General features: G+C 44.0%; 1 protein-coding gene across 2 annotated transcripts in view; it reads right to left on the reverse strand.

The window, feature by feature from the left end:
- The window catches only part of ASCC2 (activating signal cointegrator 1 complex subunit 2), a 35,998-nt gene extending 29,125 nt beyond the window's left edge, over positions 1–6,873 (reverse strand). For both annotated transcript variants that reach the window (XM_012731137.1, XM_004690892.2), the window contains exons 1-2: positions 6,799–6,873; positions 2,585–2,682 (exon numbers count right to left, since the gene is read on the reverse strand). In XM_012731137.1, the coding sequence (XP_012586591.1) occupies positions 2,585–2,665 (81 nt within the window). In that variant the 5' untranslated portion in view covers positions 2,666–2,682; positions 6,799–6,873. The remainder of the gene's footprint in view (positions 1–2,584; positions 2,683–6,798) is intronic.
- Positions 6,874–18,302: the final 11,429 nt, after the last annotated feature.

The following is an 18,302-nucleotide window of genomic DNA, read 5'->3' on the forward strand; positions in this document are numbered from 1 at the left end:
ATGTTCATTATTTTGGTGATGGTGATGGCTTCAACAGATATCAAAAATAATCAAATTGTGTTAAAAATGTAGAGTTTATTGTGCTTCAGTGATACTCCAGTATAATTATCTAAAAAGGGAGGCTCTGCCTTCTGTCTCCCCACTAGACTGTAGGTCTCTGGCGACCATTTGAGCCTTGCTCACATCCCTAGTCTGCTGAGCACTGCCTGGTATCAAACAAACTCTCCATATACATTTACTGGCTGGACAAAGAAATGAATGAGGAAATGAATGACGAGATAGTTCAGTCTTTTAAGGTCCTTAAATGCCAAGTTCCAGAGTGGAGACTTTATTTTGTAGGTAATAGAACCATGAAGATTTCTGGGCAGTGCAGGACTCCAACTCTATCTTCTACCCTTCACACCTGACATAAGTCCCCCTTGCTCCAGGAAGCTTCTGAATATTCTCTGCTTATTAAATTTCCGTTTATCTTGAAAGAAAGCCACTTTGCACTGCCCTCCAAATGTTCCCTTATTTGAGTCTTGTATTCCCCAAAAGCTCATTCACCCACTCTGGCCTTGTGAATTTTCAATGGCACCAACTCTATGCTGTGTGCACAGTAGCCACTCAGAAAACACTAGCTCCACCCAGCACCCTAGAAGGCAGCATGGTGGCTGTCCCTTGACTAGACACGTTCTTGTCCTAAGTTGGGACTAAAGAGACAAATATAGGGTGGGTACACATCTCAGTACACTCTTTCAGGAGATTCTGGTGGCCTGCAGGGTGAGACTCTTCCACATGGCCAGTGAGACCACTCCTTAGTCAAGACAGTTGTCTGCTTCAGCTCACCTCTCTTCCCACACTGTTCCCCACTGTTTCTGTTGTTGTCATTGTTATTGTCACCATCATTATTGAGTGCTTACTATGTTCTGTTATCCGTACAACCACCCCACAAAGCTGGTTCTATTAATACCCTTAGGGATGAGGCTTAGAGAGGTTAAGTAACCTGCCCAGTCACGTAGCCAAGTATGTGTGAGATCAAACGCAAAACCCACTCTCCTTACCTCGGCGATACTGCTTCCACCCCAAGTGACTTGTGGTTGCTCGTGGAGTTGGGTCTCTCAGGACTTCAGGCATATCGGGTCCTTCTGCCAGGTCCACCCTTTTCCTATTACGTAACCTGGCTGGAGCGTGTTCACCCTTCAATACCCAGTTCGGGACCCCTCCCCTCCTGTCAGGAAACTTCCTGGCTGCATGTGTATTCCAACCATCAGCCCACAGTCTAGAAGCCTGGGTATGCAGTATGCAGGGAAGGACGGAGGTGGCAAATCAGACTTGACTTCTCAAGAAGCCAGTCTCCTGCTCTATCCAAAAGAACTTTCTGCAACAATGGGACTACTTTTTATCAGAGCTGGCCAATATATTAGGCATTCACCAGAAAGGGTTATTTTAACTGAAATTAATTTAAAACCCCAGTTCCTCATTGTAGTATCCACATAGCAAGTGCTCCCTCACTATGTGAGGACACGACTACCCTGTTAGGTGACTACATGAGTGGACAGAACAGTTCTAGATTTTCAGATAATTACTCTCCAAACCTTATAAGTTTATTTAAAAGAGAGGCTTTATAGAAAAAAAGGTTACTGGTGTGGGCCCTGGTCAGTCTTAGACTAGGTTCCCACACTAGATACCCTAATATTCTAGTTTTGCGACCATGAACTCACTGTTTCCTCATTTGTAAAATGGGGGTAACCAAAATGCTACACACAGGGGCCATGGTGTGGCTTACAGGAGATAATCCAGGTGAAGTTTTAGGAAGGTTTGGCCCACAGCAAGTGATCTATAAACGTTAAATACTATTTTCAGAGAGCAATTAGGAAGTAAAAGGAAGCCTCCAGAAAGCAGGAAATTAAACACCAAGGATGTTGTTTCCCACGACTTTACTCAAGCCCCCAGAAAATACTTCCTCTCACTTTGTTCTAGTAAGCTCATATTCTTGGGAAAAGAGCAGTGGGTATGGGCATTCCAGTCTCCACGTCTGTCTCCTTCTTCAGCAGCTTGGCACCTCTCTGAGGCTCTAATCTCTCTTCATAGCTGGTAATCAACATGCCCACAGCCTCCTTATTTTTCATTCTCACAAGCCCTGCCGAGTCTGTATGTAGCCCGTTGAGATAAAAGACGGACCGACCTCTGAAATCAGTGCTCCCCCTAAAGTGTGGATAGCAGTTTAGATAGCTCTGAGAAAGGCCTGCCTGAAACCTGAATACCTCCCAAAGGGTCAAATCCCCAAGCCCGGCTTTGGGCCAGATCCATTTCTAGGCCAGCTCAGGCTGAGTCAGAACTGCCTTCAGATTCTGATTCAAAACGAAATGCTTTGGGAGAAAGGTGTGGGCTGGCGACATGGAAAATACTACTCAAATTCAAGCTGTTCCTTGGAAAGGAAACTTGTGCGTTGGGTCTGGAAGACCTAGTAGTATCTCAGTTACTAATTATTGACTGTGGCCCTTGGGTCATTCTTGGAACAGATAAAGAAGGAATTTACTTTTGGTTCTGAAATTGCAAGAATGATAGTATCAGGCTGAATGGCCTCAAGGCACCGGCTCACCAGCGCTGGTGAAGTCCTCAGCTTTCCTGTCTTCGGGTCCTTGTGGGTGATCTGGAGTTGGTCCAGGGGCAGAGCTGGCATTGTGCTGCGTGACCCTCCTGAAAGGAATATGGATGGGAAGAAGAGAGCAGACACATAGGCTCCTGAGGACAGGAGCCGGCTTTGATTTGAGCCCAGGGCCAGGAAAGAAGCTTCCAACTTTGACTTCACGGGATTCCTGGTATATATCTCAGGGGTCTTGTTCCTACCATACTAATCCAGATTGAAGTGACTCTTTTGCCTAAAGAAGTCTCAGTTGAGGAAGAAAACATTCCCAAGTGACTCCTAATGTATTTCTACCCCCTTTGAGAAGTATAGCTAAAAGAATTTAGATTGTCTAATAGAGGCTCCAGGTCTGTGAAGACATTGCCTGAGTTCCCTTTCTCTTGTTACCTCTTCCGTGAATAGCAAAGCTCTGAAGAATATGCAATTTCATCAATGTTTAATAAATAATTCTGCTTCTATTCCCAATCAGATTTTAAGTCTTTTCAGGATTAGTGTCTTGGGCCTTACCTCACTTACAGATGACATTAACATTTCACAACTGTCTCTGGGCTCCAGGGAAGTACAAGGGTGAACAGAGGGATGAAGGAGGAAGAAAGAATTCATAGAAAGTTGCCAGTGCAACCGCCTTTCTACAGATGCCCAAACTGGGCACAGAGCTAGCGAATGGCAAATCTCACGTCTCTTACCTTCCCATCTAACATTCTTTTTCACAAAACCACTTGCCCTGAGCCACAGGAAGGAAAGTATCTTGGCTGAATCATGGAACAGAAGTGAATTGGGCCCCTTAAAAGACATGCCATTAGAAAGTTAGCACAGTCCCAATGACAACATGAAGATATATCAAGACCAAAATGAGGAAACCATTAACTCTGAATCCTTGCACATAAGCTGAAGGCCTAGTCAGCTATGAGTTACATGGATTATATGTGCATAGACAGGTGTCCAGATATCAGGCCAGGTGCTGATTATGAAGAAGGCAGGGTCTCTGGTTTGAGGGAGTTTTTGAGCCAACAATAATAAAAACAATAGCAGCAAGAGCAACATGTTCAAATAGCTGCCACTTTTCTCTGCATTAACTCATTTTACACACATTAACCCACTTTACATGTATTAACACTCATAGTAATGCTGAGGTTAGTTCTATTATTGTCTTCATTTTATGAGGAAACAGAAACTCCAGAGAAGATAAGAAACCTATCCAAAGTAAGTTAGTAGTTAGTGTTTGGTGAAGCAAGCTGGCTCTTAAACATTTGTAGTCCAGAGTCTGGTGTAGTGGAGGTAAGTGCTCTAGAAAAGCATTTCTAGAGACCCTAAAAGAATAGAAGAGCTTGCGCTGAGTCTTTTTTTTTTTTTGAAGATTTATTTATTTATGCATACTGGGGTGTAGGCCAGGTGTGTGTGTGTGTGGGGAGGTGAGAGGATTCACCAGAGACAGAATGGGGAACGGAACAGGTGGATCTACCAAAATACACTGTTGAGGAGAGCAGCAGGTGAGACAGGAGAGGTCTGCTGTGCCATGTGGGTCAGTTCCCTGGCCGGGGAACTTACTCACATGGCAGTGGCTTGCTTATTAGCTAGATAGTGCTAACACTTCAACCCATGTGCCACGAGGGAGGTCCCCTTAAATTGAGTCTTGATAGTGGAGATTGACCAGGGAAATGGGTACCCCAGATAAAAGAAATAGCAGGAGCAAAGGTAAGGAGGCAGGAAGAAGTTTGTCCACAGGAGCCCTGGTTCATGGTCTACTTTAAAGACTGTCAAGATTTGTATCTTAGAGGAATAGAAAGAGAGATTCCAGGCTGTCTCACTTCCCAAGCCTATTCCAGCTTTAGAAGCTCAGTGGGTCAGACACACGGTCCCTGCATATAAGGTAGCCTGGAAACAATCACAAAGCAAATTAAAGGGGCTTTGGGTGAGTTTCCATCTCTCAGCTTTGCAAGCATAGATAATATTCTCTGTTGGGTTACTGTATTATCTCTAACCAAGTCACTATATTACTGGCTTCTCACAAAAACCCAGTTAAGGATGACAAAGATTATTATGCTCAGATGTCCAAAGAGGGACGCTGATTTGCTCAAAGGAAAGGCATTAGTGGCCAGGCTGAAACTGAAGCCCAGCTCCTCTGTCTTAGCACCTCTGGCTCTTGTGCCCGAACATGCTAAAAATACTTCTTTCCTAGCCTCTTAGATACTGGGAGGGCAGCTGGAAACAGAGTAGCCCGCACACTCCTGCAGAAGTTTAAATGACTCATAGGCCCAGTTCTTTCCATTCTCATCTTCCAAAGACAGTACAGGGAGTGTCAAGTATGGGGACGCATGATGGGGAAAGAGTCAGAAGGAGGCGGCGGCTCTCCACCCTTTAAATTCTAAGGCCCATAGTCCAGGCCTCGACAGGTAGACACAGCATCTGCTTTCAGAAGAAATCCACTCTGCAAGTCAGTGCCTGCAAGGGCAGATCAGACTCAGGCTAGGTGGTGGATACAGTTCTGCAGCCAGCATTCAAATCCCAGCTTTGCCTTTTTTAAATCCATGTTGAGACCTACAGACAGTTTCTTAACCTCTCTAAACCTTGATTTCCTCATCCATAAAACTGGAATGATAATACAGAATCTCTCAGGGTTGTTGTGAGAAGTAATCAATGTTCAGTGTTCAACATAGTACTTGGCAGATAATGAACACTCATTAAAGTTTATTTGTTGTTATTATTCAAGTCCCACTCACAGGCAGAGCACTTTGGGCCTTCTCATTTTACTCAGCAAACACTGGCTAAATATATTCCAGCTCCTGGGTATGTGAATGACTATCATTTGGTTTGGTTAGAACTATAATAGGAAATTTCCAAAATTGGAGCACAGCACAGAAAGAGAGAATGCCACTGAAAAGATGACCTACAACCTCATGTTGAAGAAAAGGTGAGAAGGAAGAGCATTCTAGGAAAAAAGCAAGCCTGAGCAAAGACTCAGAGTCTTGGCTTTGAATGAAGAGGGAGGTATTTGGCATCACTGAAGACACAATGTAAGGGAGAGGATTACAGAAGCAGGGAGAGACCAGGTTGGATAGGAAAGATGGGTTACTTCAAAGAGAACCTTAAGTGCTTAAGATTTTGGTCTTTCATCTTTAGGCCATGAGGAGTCATTTAAGTTAAGGAGAGACATGCGTGGAAAAGGAAGACAATAACTTAGTGGCAAGAGAGGCCACCTATGAACAACTGGAGAGAAAAGACTATGTTAATCATTTCATTCCTCTATTCAACGATTTTTCAGCATCTTCTCTGGGCAAGGCACTGAAGTCCAGAAAATACTAAGGAGACAAATGTCAGACTTGGTCCAGCCCTTCACAGTGTTTACAATCTTTATAGGCAAGACAAATAACCATACAAACAAATAAAAATACTGTGATATATACTCCGTGAGCAAAGCCCATGAGGCTATGACAACATTTAAACATTCAAGAGAAAAGTGGCTTGTGGGAAGGAGTAGGGAAGATTTGCATTTTCACTTAAAGTATGGGTAGAAATTAACCAAAGACTAGACTATACACCAAAAGAATTAACAGTGATCATGACAACAGCTGCATCAACCACTGCATCCCCAGGGCCAATTAGGACAGCAGAAATCAAAAGTAAGGAAAGGGCTTTCTTTAAAATGGGAGGCAGGTGCAAGCACCGACTACCAAGCATCGCCATGGTTTCTGCTGCCTCAGTTTGCCTCTTCATCATCCATCTGGTCTCAACTCAGTATTACTCTCCTCAAGACCTCCCCTGCCTGTTCTAAAGTACTGATCCTCCCAGTTATTATATCTTTAATCATCTTGTGCATTTCCTTGTCAGGATTGTCTCCATCTACTGATTGTAAACTCCATGGGAGTGGAAGCCTTGTGGGCCTAGTTCTGTGCCTGGCGTGCAGCAGGCATTAGATTTCTGGAACGAATGAATGAACCCTGAGGAAACTGAAGGCCGGGGTGAAGGGGCATCGAGTCATCCAAGGTCACTCTGGGGTCGGGTCTCGAAACCCAGGGCTCGTGGCTCGGGCAGGATGGCACTGAGGGGGACTGAAAGCCCCTCTGGCAGCTTAAGCCTAGGCCCCGCGGTGGAGGCGGGGAGGCCCAAGGCCGCCCCGGCTCCTCCCAAGCCCGTGCTCTGCATCCGGCAGGGCACAGCCACGCACTCACCTCGGCGGCTTCACTACCGGCGCTGTGCCGCCGCCGCCGCCGCCGCCACCGCCGCCGCCGCCGCCGAAGTCCACGGTGACAGCTCCCGGAGAGCCGACACTTCCGGGGTCAAACGGTGATTCCGCAGGCGCAACAGGAAGCCTACGTCCGGCCCCGGCCCCCGGCGCCAACTGTCGCTGGGGTGCGGGGGCGGGGCCAGGCTCACGGTCTTCAGGCTCCTCCCCGCTCGCCTGTAACCACACCCCCTGTGTGTTCTACCTTGCTTTCTGCTTCTCAGAAAGGGTGTAGAGTGGGCCCTTCCCCACCTCGGGAAATCCCAAGTAGGATACCAAACGTCTCAGAATCTCGGGCTTCCATTTCCTTTCTAACCTCAGTCATCATTTTTACATATTTAATTCATGAGATGAGTTTTAACAAGTCAAAAGCATAAATGTGATGTCAAGTACAAGAAAACCGAGGACGTATAGACTGCAAGTGTATTTATAGAAAATTTTAAAAAAGGCAAAACTAATGAGATGGGTTAGGATGGAGTTTACTTCTGAGGCTGGTAAGTGGCAGAGGCTGCAAGGGAAGCTGAAGGACATTTCCTGGGGTAACTAGATAGAGTTTCACTTTGGAAAAGTAACATACATACACCTGTGAGTTATGAATTTTTCTGTATGCATGCAATACATTTTTTAAAATTAAATTGTATATTTTTAAAATTGTATTATTTTTAACTGAGGTCACATTGGGGTACATAGCCAACTCTGGTTTCCTTAGAGGGAGCAATCCAAGAGATCAAAGTAGAAGCAGCAAAACCTTTATGACCTAGCTTTAGAATCACATACCATCGTTTCAACTATATTTCTATTGTTCACATAGGCCAACCTTGGTTCAATGTGGGAGACTGTAAGGGATATGGGAAGGCAGATCATTGAGAGCTGTCTTGAAACTGATTTCCACATCACTTTAAGATGAGGCTGATTAATTGGCACATTCCAAACACTCAGCTACAGTATTTGACTCAAGAATTGGTACATAATTTTTCAAACCTATCTAGTGATATCTAATTCTGGGATCTTTATTGGAGTAAAAACAAAAAACTCTCTTTCTGAAGAGATTGTTAATACAGAAAATGAACTAAAGCCTAGAATTGCCAGGAGTTAGTACCCAGAACATTATTTGATCCCTGGACCCAGGTCCACCTGAATCCAGATACCCCTAGAATTTTTCTTATTCATGTTTCTACCTAAAATGCTTTGAGTTGGGCTCTATGCTAACACAATTTCTAGATGCTAAGTTCTTCTCATAGCCACTTGAAGAATCTTTTTTAGAAATTAGAACTGGCACAGAGATGAGGTTGCTAATTGTTCAAGCTCACTACCAGAAGGAAGTGCCAATATTGCAAGTCATTACATCTTGATGAAGAGAGGTTACTTACCTGTCCATGAATCAGAAGTGGGAAGTGAACTGGTGGTAGAATCTGAAGACCTAGCTCATGGGAAAACTTGGACAACTTGCCTCACTTTTTGAGCCTCCATTTCTTTGTTTGCATAGTGGAAATAGTAATACTTAGTTCAGCCTACTATTTCCACTCAGCAAATATTTATTTAAGATCTATTATATACCAGATACTATCAATAAAGCAACAACAGACTCAAAGTTTTTAACCTTTAAGTCTTCAGAAATATGAAGAAAACATGAATTACAGTGTGATTTGAGATCTGGTATTACTAGTAGATTTACACTGTGTATTTTGAGGTATTATAAGGAGAAAGCACCAGATTGTTGGATCTACATGAACAATGCAAATCTGGAATCTGGACAGGATGCTCTTTAATCTAAATTGTCAGGAAATGTAGGAATAGACAGGTTTGAAGAGCATAATAGAAAGAGATCATTCTCTGGGCAAAGACAAAAAGATATAAAAGAGAGTGGACCATGAAGTTGCAAGTAGACATGTATAGCTTGAATCTTGGGGCTTGAGGGGCTCCCAAGAAAGGTGACATTATGAAGTACTGGGTGGACTATACAAAGGAATTTGAATGGTGTGGAGGGACCTGGGAAATTTGACTAGAACTCAGGAATTTCAGAAATGTAGTTCAGAATGACCATTCTAGTAGTCGTGGGAGTGGAGAAGATCAGTGGTAGCAAGAATGGAGGTAGAACAGTTTTACAGGTATCTGTTGATGTGTATAACAAATGGTCTCTCAAATTGGTAGCTCACAAAGATATATTATTTCTCAGGTTTCTGTGAATAGACTAGGTTTGGTTCTTCTGTTCCATGTGGTGTCTTCTAGGGTTATCATTTGATAACATTCAAATGGGTATTCCTTTGAGTCTGTGATATTGAAGCCATCTTCATTCATGTGTCTGACTTCTTAGCAGACTGACTAGACCAACTGGACATTGGTAGGCCTCTCTCATCACATGGTCTCTTTTCCTTCAGTCATCTAGTCTGGTGGCTCATAAGCAGGGGTTATTTTTTTCTCACAGGTTGCACATGATTATATCTGGAAACATTTTTGGTGGTCACAACTGGAACATCTAATGGGTAGAGGCCAGTGATACTGCAAAACATTCTACAGTGCGTCAGACAGCCCACCTCCACAAAGAATTATTTGTCCCCAAATTTCAATAGCACTGAGATTGAGAAACCATGGTCTCAGCCTGAAGATCTTTACATAGTAATTGGGCCCTGATAAAGTAAAAGTGAAAATTGCCATATCTTTTGTGGCTTAGGCTCTGGAACACACACAGTATCATTTCTTCCATATGTATTGGTTAATTCAAATTATAAAGTCAGTTTTGATTCAAGAGAAGAGGAATCAGTCATTGTTTTCCATCATCAGTGGCCACTAATCTAGTTTCTATCCCTTTATATTTTTATGGTCACTTTTAGGGTAATATACCACAACCAGGGAGACTATACAATTAGGGAGATTCAAATGAGAGACAATAGTGGTGGTTTTTTTAAAAAAATTTATTTATTTATGCATACAAAACTGGAGTACAGGCCAGAGGCACAGGGACAGTGAGAGGACCCACTAGAGACAGAGTGGTGAGCAGAACAGGTAGATTGATGAAGTACACTGCTGAGGGGAGCAGCGGGCAGACAGAAGAGGTCTGCTATGCCATGTGGGTCACCTCCCCAGCTGGAGATCAAATTCATGCTGAAACTGCTGTTGGCTGGCTAGCTTCATAGTGCTGTGCTTTATCCTGTGACGCCACAGAGATGGCCTGACAATAGTGCTCTGAGCTCAGGCAATGGCATTTTCCTCATGGGAAAATGAAATAATGGCAATGAAATCTCTTTGCAAAATGTTATAAAAATACATGAATTTCATAACCCATGCTGTCTGTAGCCAGGAACTGCTGGACCCAGCAACTTCTGTTAAGCCATGCTTTGTCTCAACCATCCTCTGCTCTATATCTATCTCAATCCCTCTGCCCTCTCTTGAGTTCATCAAAGCTTCTGCTGACTCAGAAGAATGCAGAGAATGATCATTGCAGTAAAAGTTTCAAATCTTCCCCCAGAGCCCCTAAATAATAAAACATCTGCTTGTCATTCTCCCCTGCCCCTGTGGGTTAGAGTGAATGAGAAAACAGCATTAAATGATGATAAACAACTTAAAACCAAACCTCTCAGCTTCCAAAGAGGAAGGCCTAATTTGAAGGCTGCTGATTATCCACTCATCATAATTTATAAATAGTGGTCGTCTTACCTTCTGTCACTGATCTGTGAGCAATAGTTGAAAAGATGGGGACATTTTTTGGTGTGAACACCCTTTAGAAAACAATGGCAGATAATCCAAATCAAACATAGAACCTTATCAAACATGTAGTCTAAACCTCTATTTTACAGATGAAACAGGCCCAGAGGAGAGGAGAGGATGGGACTCGCCCAGAGCTGCCCACTGCCAGGGGTTGCAGAATGGACACTGGGATCAAAGTCCCCATGCTGACTCTTGTCCAAGGCCCCACCCAGGGGAGATGGAAGGGTAGCTCTATCTGTCCCACACAGCCCAGTGATTCTGTGCTCAGACCACCCATCAAAGTGGCAATTGGCACTTCCAGGCCTCTCAGTAATGATCATCAGTGTGAGCTACAGAGCAGGAGCTAGAAATAGTTTCTCAAGGACTGAGACCTGATTTAAATTGCAGAGGGGTAGGGAGATCTTAGCTTCACTTCAAGATTAAACAATTTTTATTTGGTAACATCTTGTACTTTTCATGTAGCTTCTGAGAGAAAGGGCTTTCAAAGGATATCTCCAGCTACTCTGGTGATGGGGAGTGTTAGTAGTTTGTTTTTATCCATTAAACATGGGGTTTCAATGCAGTGGAATACAGCCAGTTCTTTAGTTTTCTTTGGGAAAGCATGAAAAAAATGTTATGGAGTTTATGCCCTGACCATCACAAGAAGAGGGGAAGCCTAGCCTTCTCGTGTTTCTGGGCCACACAGTCCCTGGAAGACTCTAGAATGAAGCCATTCTGACCTTCCCTAAATGCCTCCTTCCAGGCACTAGCTCATTCTGCTTGAAATTCCTCCCACCACAATTCCTATTTTAATGTAATGTTTCTACCTGCTTCTTCTTAAAAAAAAAAAATGATTTATGCATACAAGAACTGGGGTATAGACCAGAGGTGTGTGTGTGGGGGGGTGAGAAGGTTCATCAGAGATAGAGTGGGGAGCAGAACAGGCAGATCTACTGCACTGCTGAAGGGAGCAGAAGACCAGACAGGAGAGGTCTGCTGTGCCATGTGGGCCAGCTGGCCAAGGATCAAATTCATGTGTGGCTGTGGATCGCTCATAGTGCTACGCTTTAACCCCTGGCACCACCAGGGAGGCCCATCTACATGTTTCTTCTTATCCCAACTTGTAATTATTCCCATGTAATACACACTCTTAACTACTGATAGCTTCATATAATGATCATAGCCCATAGCTCATCATGTATTTTTTTTGTGTTATTTAATCACTGACTTTCTCCTTCACTAGACTATGTGACCTAACAAAGATTGGACCTTATCCATTTTATTCACCAAACTTTGTACTAATAAGTTATGATAAATATTTGCTAAATGAATGATTGAATCAAAGTGCCAAGCTAATCTAAAGCAATTTTTCCAATTCCAAGTAGAGAAATTGTGGCTGAGAGAGAGAAAATGACTTGCCCAGGGCCACAAAGCAAACATCTATCAGCTCTTTGCTGATTATTCGCTTTTGTAAAATACTTTGGTGCTCGGGACAGGACCACTTCAAGCAAGTACATGCTGAGGTACTAGGCTGTTTCCTACACTCTGCATAATTGTAGTACCTTCCCTTAATAGAAGGCTCCCGTGAAAGAAGATTTCTAATCTAGACTCCATGAAAGAGCTCCCAGGATGGCTGTGCCCTTGAATTGCAACAGAGGTGTGGGGAGCATTTTTTAAGTAACAAAGTTGAGGCTTTCATCTGAGCTTCTAAGAAGCAAGTGCTCTAAATGCTAAGAAGCATTTCTGCCAGCTGTCAGCTGAAGATTTTCTTCCTCCCCAGCTAGAGAAACACTAAAAGAATTTCTGGTGGCAAAAACATGGCTTAGAGTGTGACTTTAAGACCAGCAGCGTTCAGAGCTAAATGGCTAACACATGGGATCAAAGAGAAAGCCTTTTCAGATTTGGGTTGGTTGGGTTATCCGGGAAAGCTTCCTGGAATAGGTGTCAGTTACGCTGAGCTGTAGTGAACTGTGAAAGTTAAGTAAGAGAGATTAGAAGTGATATGGGGAGAGGAGTAGAATCTCCAATACCCTTCTGGAAGCCCCAGTATCCTCACCAACTTCCCACCCTCCAAAGGCGAGTTTGTTTAAACTGTCCAGTATTAGAGTCATTTTGGCCAGACACCAACCTAACTGTAGAGTTTCCCTTTCGAAAGCAACATGGGACTGTTTTTCTCAAAACAGCCATTGCCAACAGCCCTTTGTTTCCTCTATTGAATTATTCATCTGGTGAGATGAATTATTAATTTCCAATTTTGCACAGCAAATGCCAGACAAACAGGTAGAAATGGAATTGAGACCCTGGGCATGGAGCCACAGGCCTCACCAGGTCCCCTGAAGCATAGGCTAGGAGGGCCAGGAAATTATGCAGGAATCTGCAAGGGGCTCACCTTGGAATGTCCTTGACCAAGGGAAAAATTGGCATAGACAGTGGCCCCTGAATTACCCTCTGGCTCTTGGGCCCCTCGCTGTCCTGGGTCTTAGCTGTGTCTCTCCTGACTAGGTCCAGTGCTGGGCCACATTGCGTGTCCAAAGAGGACTCAAGTCACATTCAGCGGAGGGACTTACATTTGACTCTGAGCCTAGATTCAAGAGGCCCTGGGTTAGTGAAGCAGGGTTTGTCAGCCTTAGCACTGTTCACATTTGGCCCAGACAATTCTTTGTCGGGAACTGTTCTGTGCACTGTAGGATGTTGAACCGCATTCTTGGCTTCTACCCACTAGATGCCAATAGCACCCTTCCCCCCTTTCCTAGTTGTGACAACCAAAAAGTGTCAAGTGTCAAATTTGCTCCCAGTGTAGAATCACTGAGTCAGTGTCTTCACTTGTGAGGTTTTTTCCCCCCCCTTGTCTGTTAAGTGGGGGTCAGAGAAGTAGTTTCCAGAGTGAGATGATGATCAAGTGAGGTCATAGATGTTAAGTCTCAGCTTACTCAATGTCTCCACCCTGAGATTTTTTTTTTGACATGCAGTAACAGTTGTCTTTTATAACTGATTTGAACAGTGGAGAGGAATAATTGATTCATATAACCAGAAGTCCAGAAATAAGTTGAACTTGAGGCCTGGTTGACTAAAAAACTCACCCATGTCCTTATCCTCAGGGACCTGGTCTTTCTGTCTTTTTTCTCACCATTCATAGTGAGGACTTCCACTGTGGTTGGTAGACCTGGGATCCTGCAGTGACCTCAAGCATCATCAGGTGCCAGAGTCTGCTTTAACCACCTCTGTGTCAGAATTATCACATCTGTCCCTGCGTTCTATTTTAGTTATTTATTTATTTATCTATGCACACAAGAACTGGGGTATAGGGAGAGGATTCACCAGAGACAAAGTGAGGAGCAGAACAAGTGTTTTGATGGAAATAGACCACTGAGGGGAGCAGCGGGCAGGACAGAAGAGGTCTGCTGGGCCATGTGGGTCAGCTCCCTGGCTGGGGATCAAACTCATGCTGAGACTTAACCCCTGGTGCCACCAGGGAGGCCCTGTCCTAACAATTTAAACCAGAGTCCTGCGAATCTCTCTGGCTTACAGCCAGACAGAGCCCCACTGATTCTGATTGACATGTCCCCAACTCCATCTGGCATAGAGTGCTTGCTGAGGTGGCTGCCAGCTTGTCTGGGGGGTAGTGTCTACATCTAGTGGGATGAATGTGCAAGTTGGTATAAGCCCTCCAAGTCCTACCCTTAGAAGTTGGTATAGAATCACCTCTGCCAGCATAGATAGCTTGTTGAAGATTAAGAACTGCTAGGATCCAGTGACTGCTCTGGGACCAATCATCTTGCTGGAGGGAGGGACAGAGTGTGCTGATTGGCTGGATCAACCCTTGCATCTGAGGGTGTGAGGAGGTAAGCCTCATCCAACTACTGGGACTGAAAGTGGGTAAAAGTTGGTTTACCAGTCCCCCAATAGGAATCCTGTTACCAGAAAAGGGAGAAGGGATGCTGAACAAGCAAGAATGAAAGGTGTCCATTGTGTGAGTTCCAGAGAGGGTTAGTGCTGGAGACTGAGACATTCTGATCTACCTTTAGAATGGACCAGACATCTCTATACCCTTTTGCATGATCTTAGGCTCATCTCTTAATCCTGGGAGCACCTACCGCTAGTGATCCCAGGTGGAGCTTGACAACATTTTGCCTTCCTTACTTCCTGCAGTGGGAGGTAGGGTACCTGTCAGGCTCGGTACTCACTACGGGGTGGCATTATTGCCCCATGAGGCAACCGAAGAAATGGGAACTAATGGCTAAAGGCTTCTCCTTTCATCCCTCAGTGTGGACACTTTTGAGATCCATTTCCAGTGAGTCTCAGAAGATCCCGAGAGACTGAGCCACCAGTCACCCATTACAAGGTCATTCTTATCTTGTCTCTTGTCCTTCTTTCATGCCCCCTAGGGCTACTGCCAGAAGTTTTTAGTCAGGCTATTTTGGGGGGAATCCAAAATAAATCAAATATTTTACTAGTCAGAGACTTAGATGTCTTTATATTTTTTTTAGACAACATGTGAAAAATAAACAAAAGTACATTTCATGACTTTAAATTGGTCTCCTGCCTACTGACTGGGGACCATGCTCAGAGGACATTGCATTCAGGAGCTGAAAGTCAAGACTCTTGAGAGCCAGTGAGTCTCAGACCTTTTTTGGCAAGAAGGCAGCAGACTGCCCACCGCTGTGCCCTGTGTGGCAGGCTGGCAGCAGGATCACAAGATGAACCTTAATCCAGAGAAGCTGTTGGGCTCTGACTCACAGCCTTAGGAACTTTATCAAGATGTCACCGGCCAGCCGGGAAGGGTGCCCTGCTGTTAGCTGAGCCCTGCTGATTCTGACTGACATGTCCCCAGCTCCATTCTGGCACCGAGTGAGTGCTCGCTTGAGGTGGCTGCCAGTAACAAAGTACAAAGCAGCCTTTGCAGAAATATTGAGCAGTGCCTGGAGAATGGGCTGTCTCCCTTTGACTAGCGGCTGTTCCTCTCCCCCACTGGCTGCAGACACGTGTCTCAAAACATCTCTCCTTCTTGGCCTCCTGGGCTTGGTTTCCTCTATCCCAGCCTACTGACAATCCCTGACACTGTTCAGATGAATGCCTCATTTTCTCAGCCCTCTGGCCTCTGTCCATACACCTACTGTGGCCTCCCTCCCAGGAGGGCCCTCACTACCTCTCTTAGGCTCAAACTTTACTCCTTGCTGCCAATGAGGCCAGCAGGCCCAATGCTTCTTGCCTTCTGTCACTCCTCTCTCTTCAGAACAGAAAACCACTGCAATGCCAGCCAGGCACAAAGGCATCTCATTTCATACATATTTGGCAATATCTAAGTTTATGGTCAGGAATACCAGGGGGACTCGGGGCAGGACTTAATGGTGAGCCCTAAGCTTATGGTGTCACTTCTCAGCTTCATATTTTTCAGTGACTTCCCAAGGTGAGTAAAGGATCTGTGTGAGGCATTTTAGCCTCCTCAACTTTGTCTCATCTTTTTCCCCAAGCTCCCACCACTGAGCCGACTGTAGTTCCCTAAGCCGGCTGCATTCCTCTAGCTTCTATGCCTATGTCCTAGCTGTACGCTCTACCCACTCCTATTTCCTTCTTCCTGGCTTTTTTGGTTGTTTAAGATTTAAAAAATTTTATTTATGCATGGAAAAATTGGGGTTAGGATAGAGGTGCAGGAGATGAGAAGATTCACCAGAGACAGAGTGGGAAACAGAGCAGGCAGATGCACTGAGGTGCACTATTGAGGGAGGCAGTGGGTGGGCTAGGAGAGGTCTGCTGTGCCATATGGGTCAGCTCCCTGGCCAGGGACAGAACTCAGGCGAAGTCATGGTACATTGATAGCACTGAGACTTAACCTCTACTCCACCAGGGAGTTCCTTCCTGGCTTTCTTTGAATCATCTTTTGGGTCTCAGTTGAGTGTCACCTCCCACGCGGCATTAATTTAGCTTCCCAGACTAAATGAGGTTCCCCCTGAAAACTCCTAAGCTGCTTAAAATAAACTTTAGCATTTCTCCTTTATACCCATCTATTTATGTGCTGTTTTCTTGCATCAGGCAAGGCATTTCTAGATATTCCAGTACTGTAACTTATTCATTCATCATTTCTTCAGGGCCAAGCACTGTGCCTGACATAGACAGGGTACTCAGTAAAGATTTGTGGCTAATTATTAGGAGGCTTCAAAATGCCCAATATTGAGTTGAAGGTTTATTCAGTGGAAATGAAATCTCAGGGCTGGTGTAGCATCTAAAATTTGAAAAAATAAATCCTGTATTCATATGGGGTGTTAATATTATCAAGTTGTGTTTAGATAGCAAATATTTATATAGGCAAATATTTTAAAACTCATATAGCTACACATTTAATAAAAGATTAAAAACAGAAAGTGATAAATATGTAACAACCTAACAACAAAAACTTTGAGTGTTTCCTTCTAGTCCTTGTGTTTTCTCAGTGACAGTACAAGCCAGTTTGACTATTTCACTTAACATCAGCATTTTTTCATTTGGAATCACTGACTTTGGAACTAAAAGGAACTTTAGAAATGGTCTCATCTTTCTGCTGCATTTTCTGAGAGAGGAACTGAGACAGAGGGACAGGGTTCAAGAAGGCAGAGTAGGAACCACACCCAAGAGGGGTTAACTATCTTACCTAATACAATGAGAACTGTAGTTTCTTAATTTCCTGGCATGTGATGTCACCTTCCTGCCCCATATTTGGCCTTTGAGATTTTCTTAGATACTTTCTTCACTATTGGACCTGAACAGGAAAACACTTTGAAACCAGAATTTGGAAGCACATGTGGTTCATAGCTGGACTTGTATGAATTGTGTGTGTGTGTTTTTTTAAAGATTTATTTATTTGTGCATACAGAACTGGGGTACAGGCCAGAGGCTCAGGGGCAGTGAGAGGCTTCACCAGAGACAGAGTGGGGAACAGAACAGGCAGATCTATGATGTACACTGCTGAGAGGAGCAGCGGGCAGGTCAGGAGAGGTCTGCCACGCCATGTGGTCACCTCCGGGGCAGGCGGGAATCGAACTCATGCGGAAGCGTCTTTTAGATTCTCAGTGCTGTGCTTTAACCCGCTGCGCCACCAGGGAGGGCCTGAACTGCGTTTTTTGTTAAACTAAAATACAATGTCATACTTGCATGAGAATGTGACACACTGCTGGTAGGAGGTACAAGTATTTTTAAAAACCTGTTGGGGTTCTCTCCAAAAGTTGAACTTCTACTTGCCCTGTGACCAGAAACTCTTCTTTTACATATACTTCCATGAGAAATGAGTGATTTAGGACTGTTAAACAACACATACAAGAAAGTTCATAGCAACTTTATTCATAGTAACCCAAAACTGGATGCAACCCAAAAACCTATCCACAGAAGAATGGAGCAACTGTGGTATATTCATACAATACAATTTTACACACTAATGATAAACAATCTCTACAACAAGTCTGAGTGAGTCTTACGGAGTTAATGGTAAGTGGAAGAGCCAGATGTAAAAGGGAATAGACAGCATGGGTCCATTTACATAAAGTTCAAAATAGGGCAAACTAGTTTCTGGTGACAAAAATGTGATTATGTATGTGTGGGAGCGTTGAGTTACTGGGGCTGATTATGTTCTGTATCTTGTTGGAAATATTGGTTACATGAATGTTTACTTACTTGGAACTTCATTACAAGCTATCTGCATAAGATTTGTGTATGTCACATGAAACTAAAATTTTAAAAATATATATGGTCCCCAAGCTGGTGCTATTAAATAAATTCTGTAAATTGTCTTGTGCCAAC

This window comes from Condylura cristata, unplaced genomic scaffold, assembly GCF_000260355.1.
Source record: "Condylura cristata isolate star-nosed mole 26May11 unplaced genomic scaffold, ConCri1.0 scaffold00029, whole genome shotgun sequence".
Taxonomy (NCBI): Eukaryota; Metazoa; Chordata; class Mammalia; order Eulipotyphla; family Talpidae; genus Condylura; species Condylura cristata.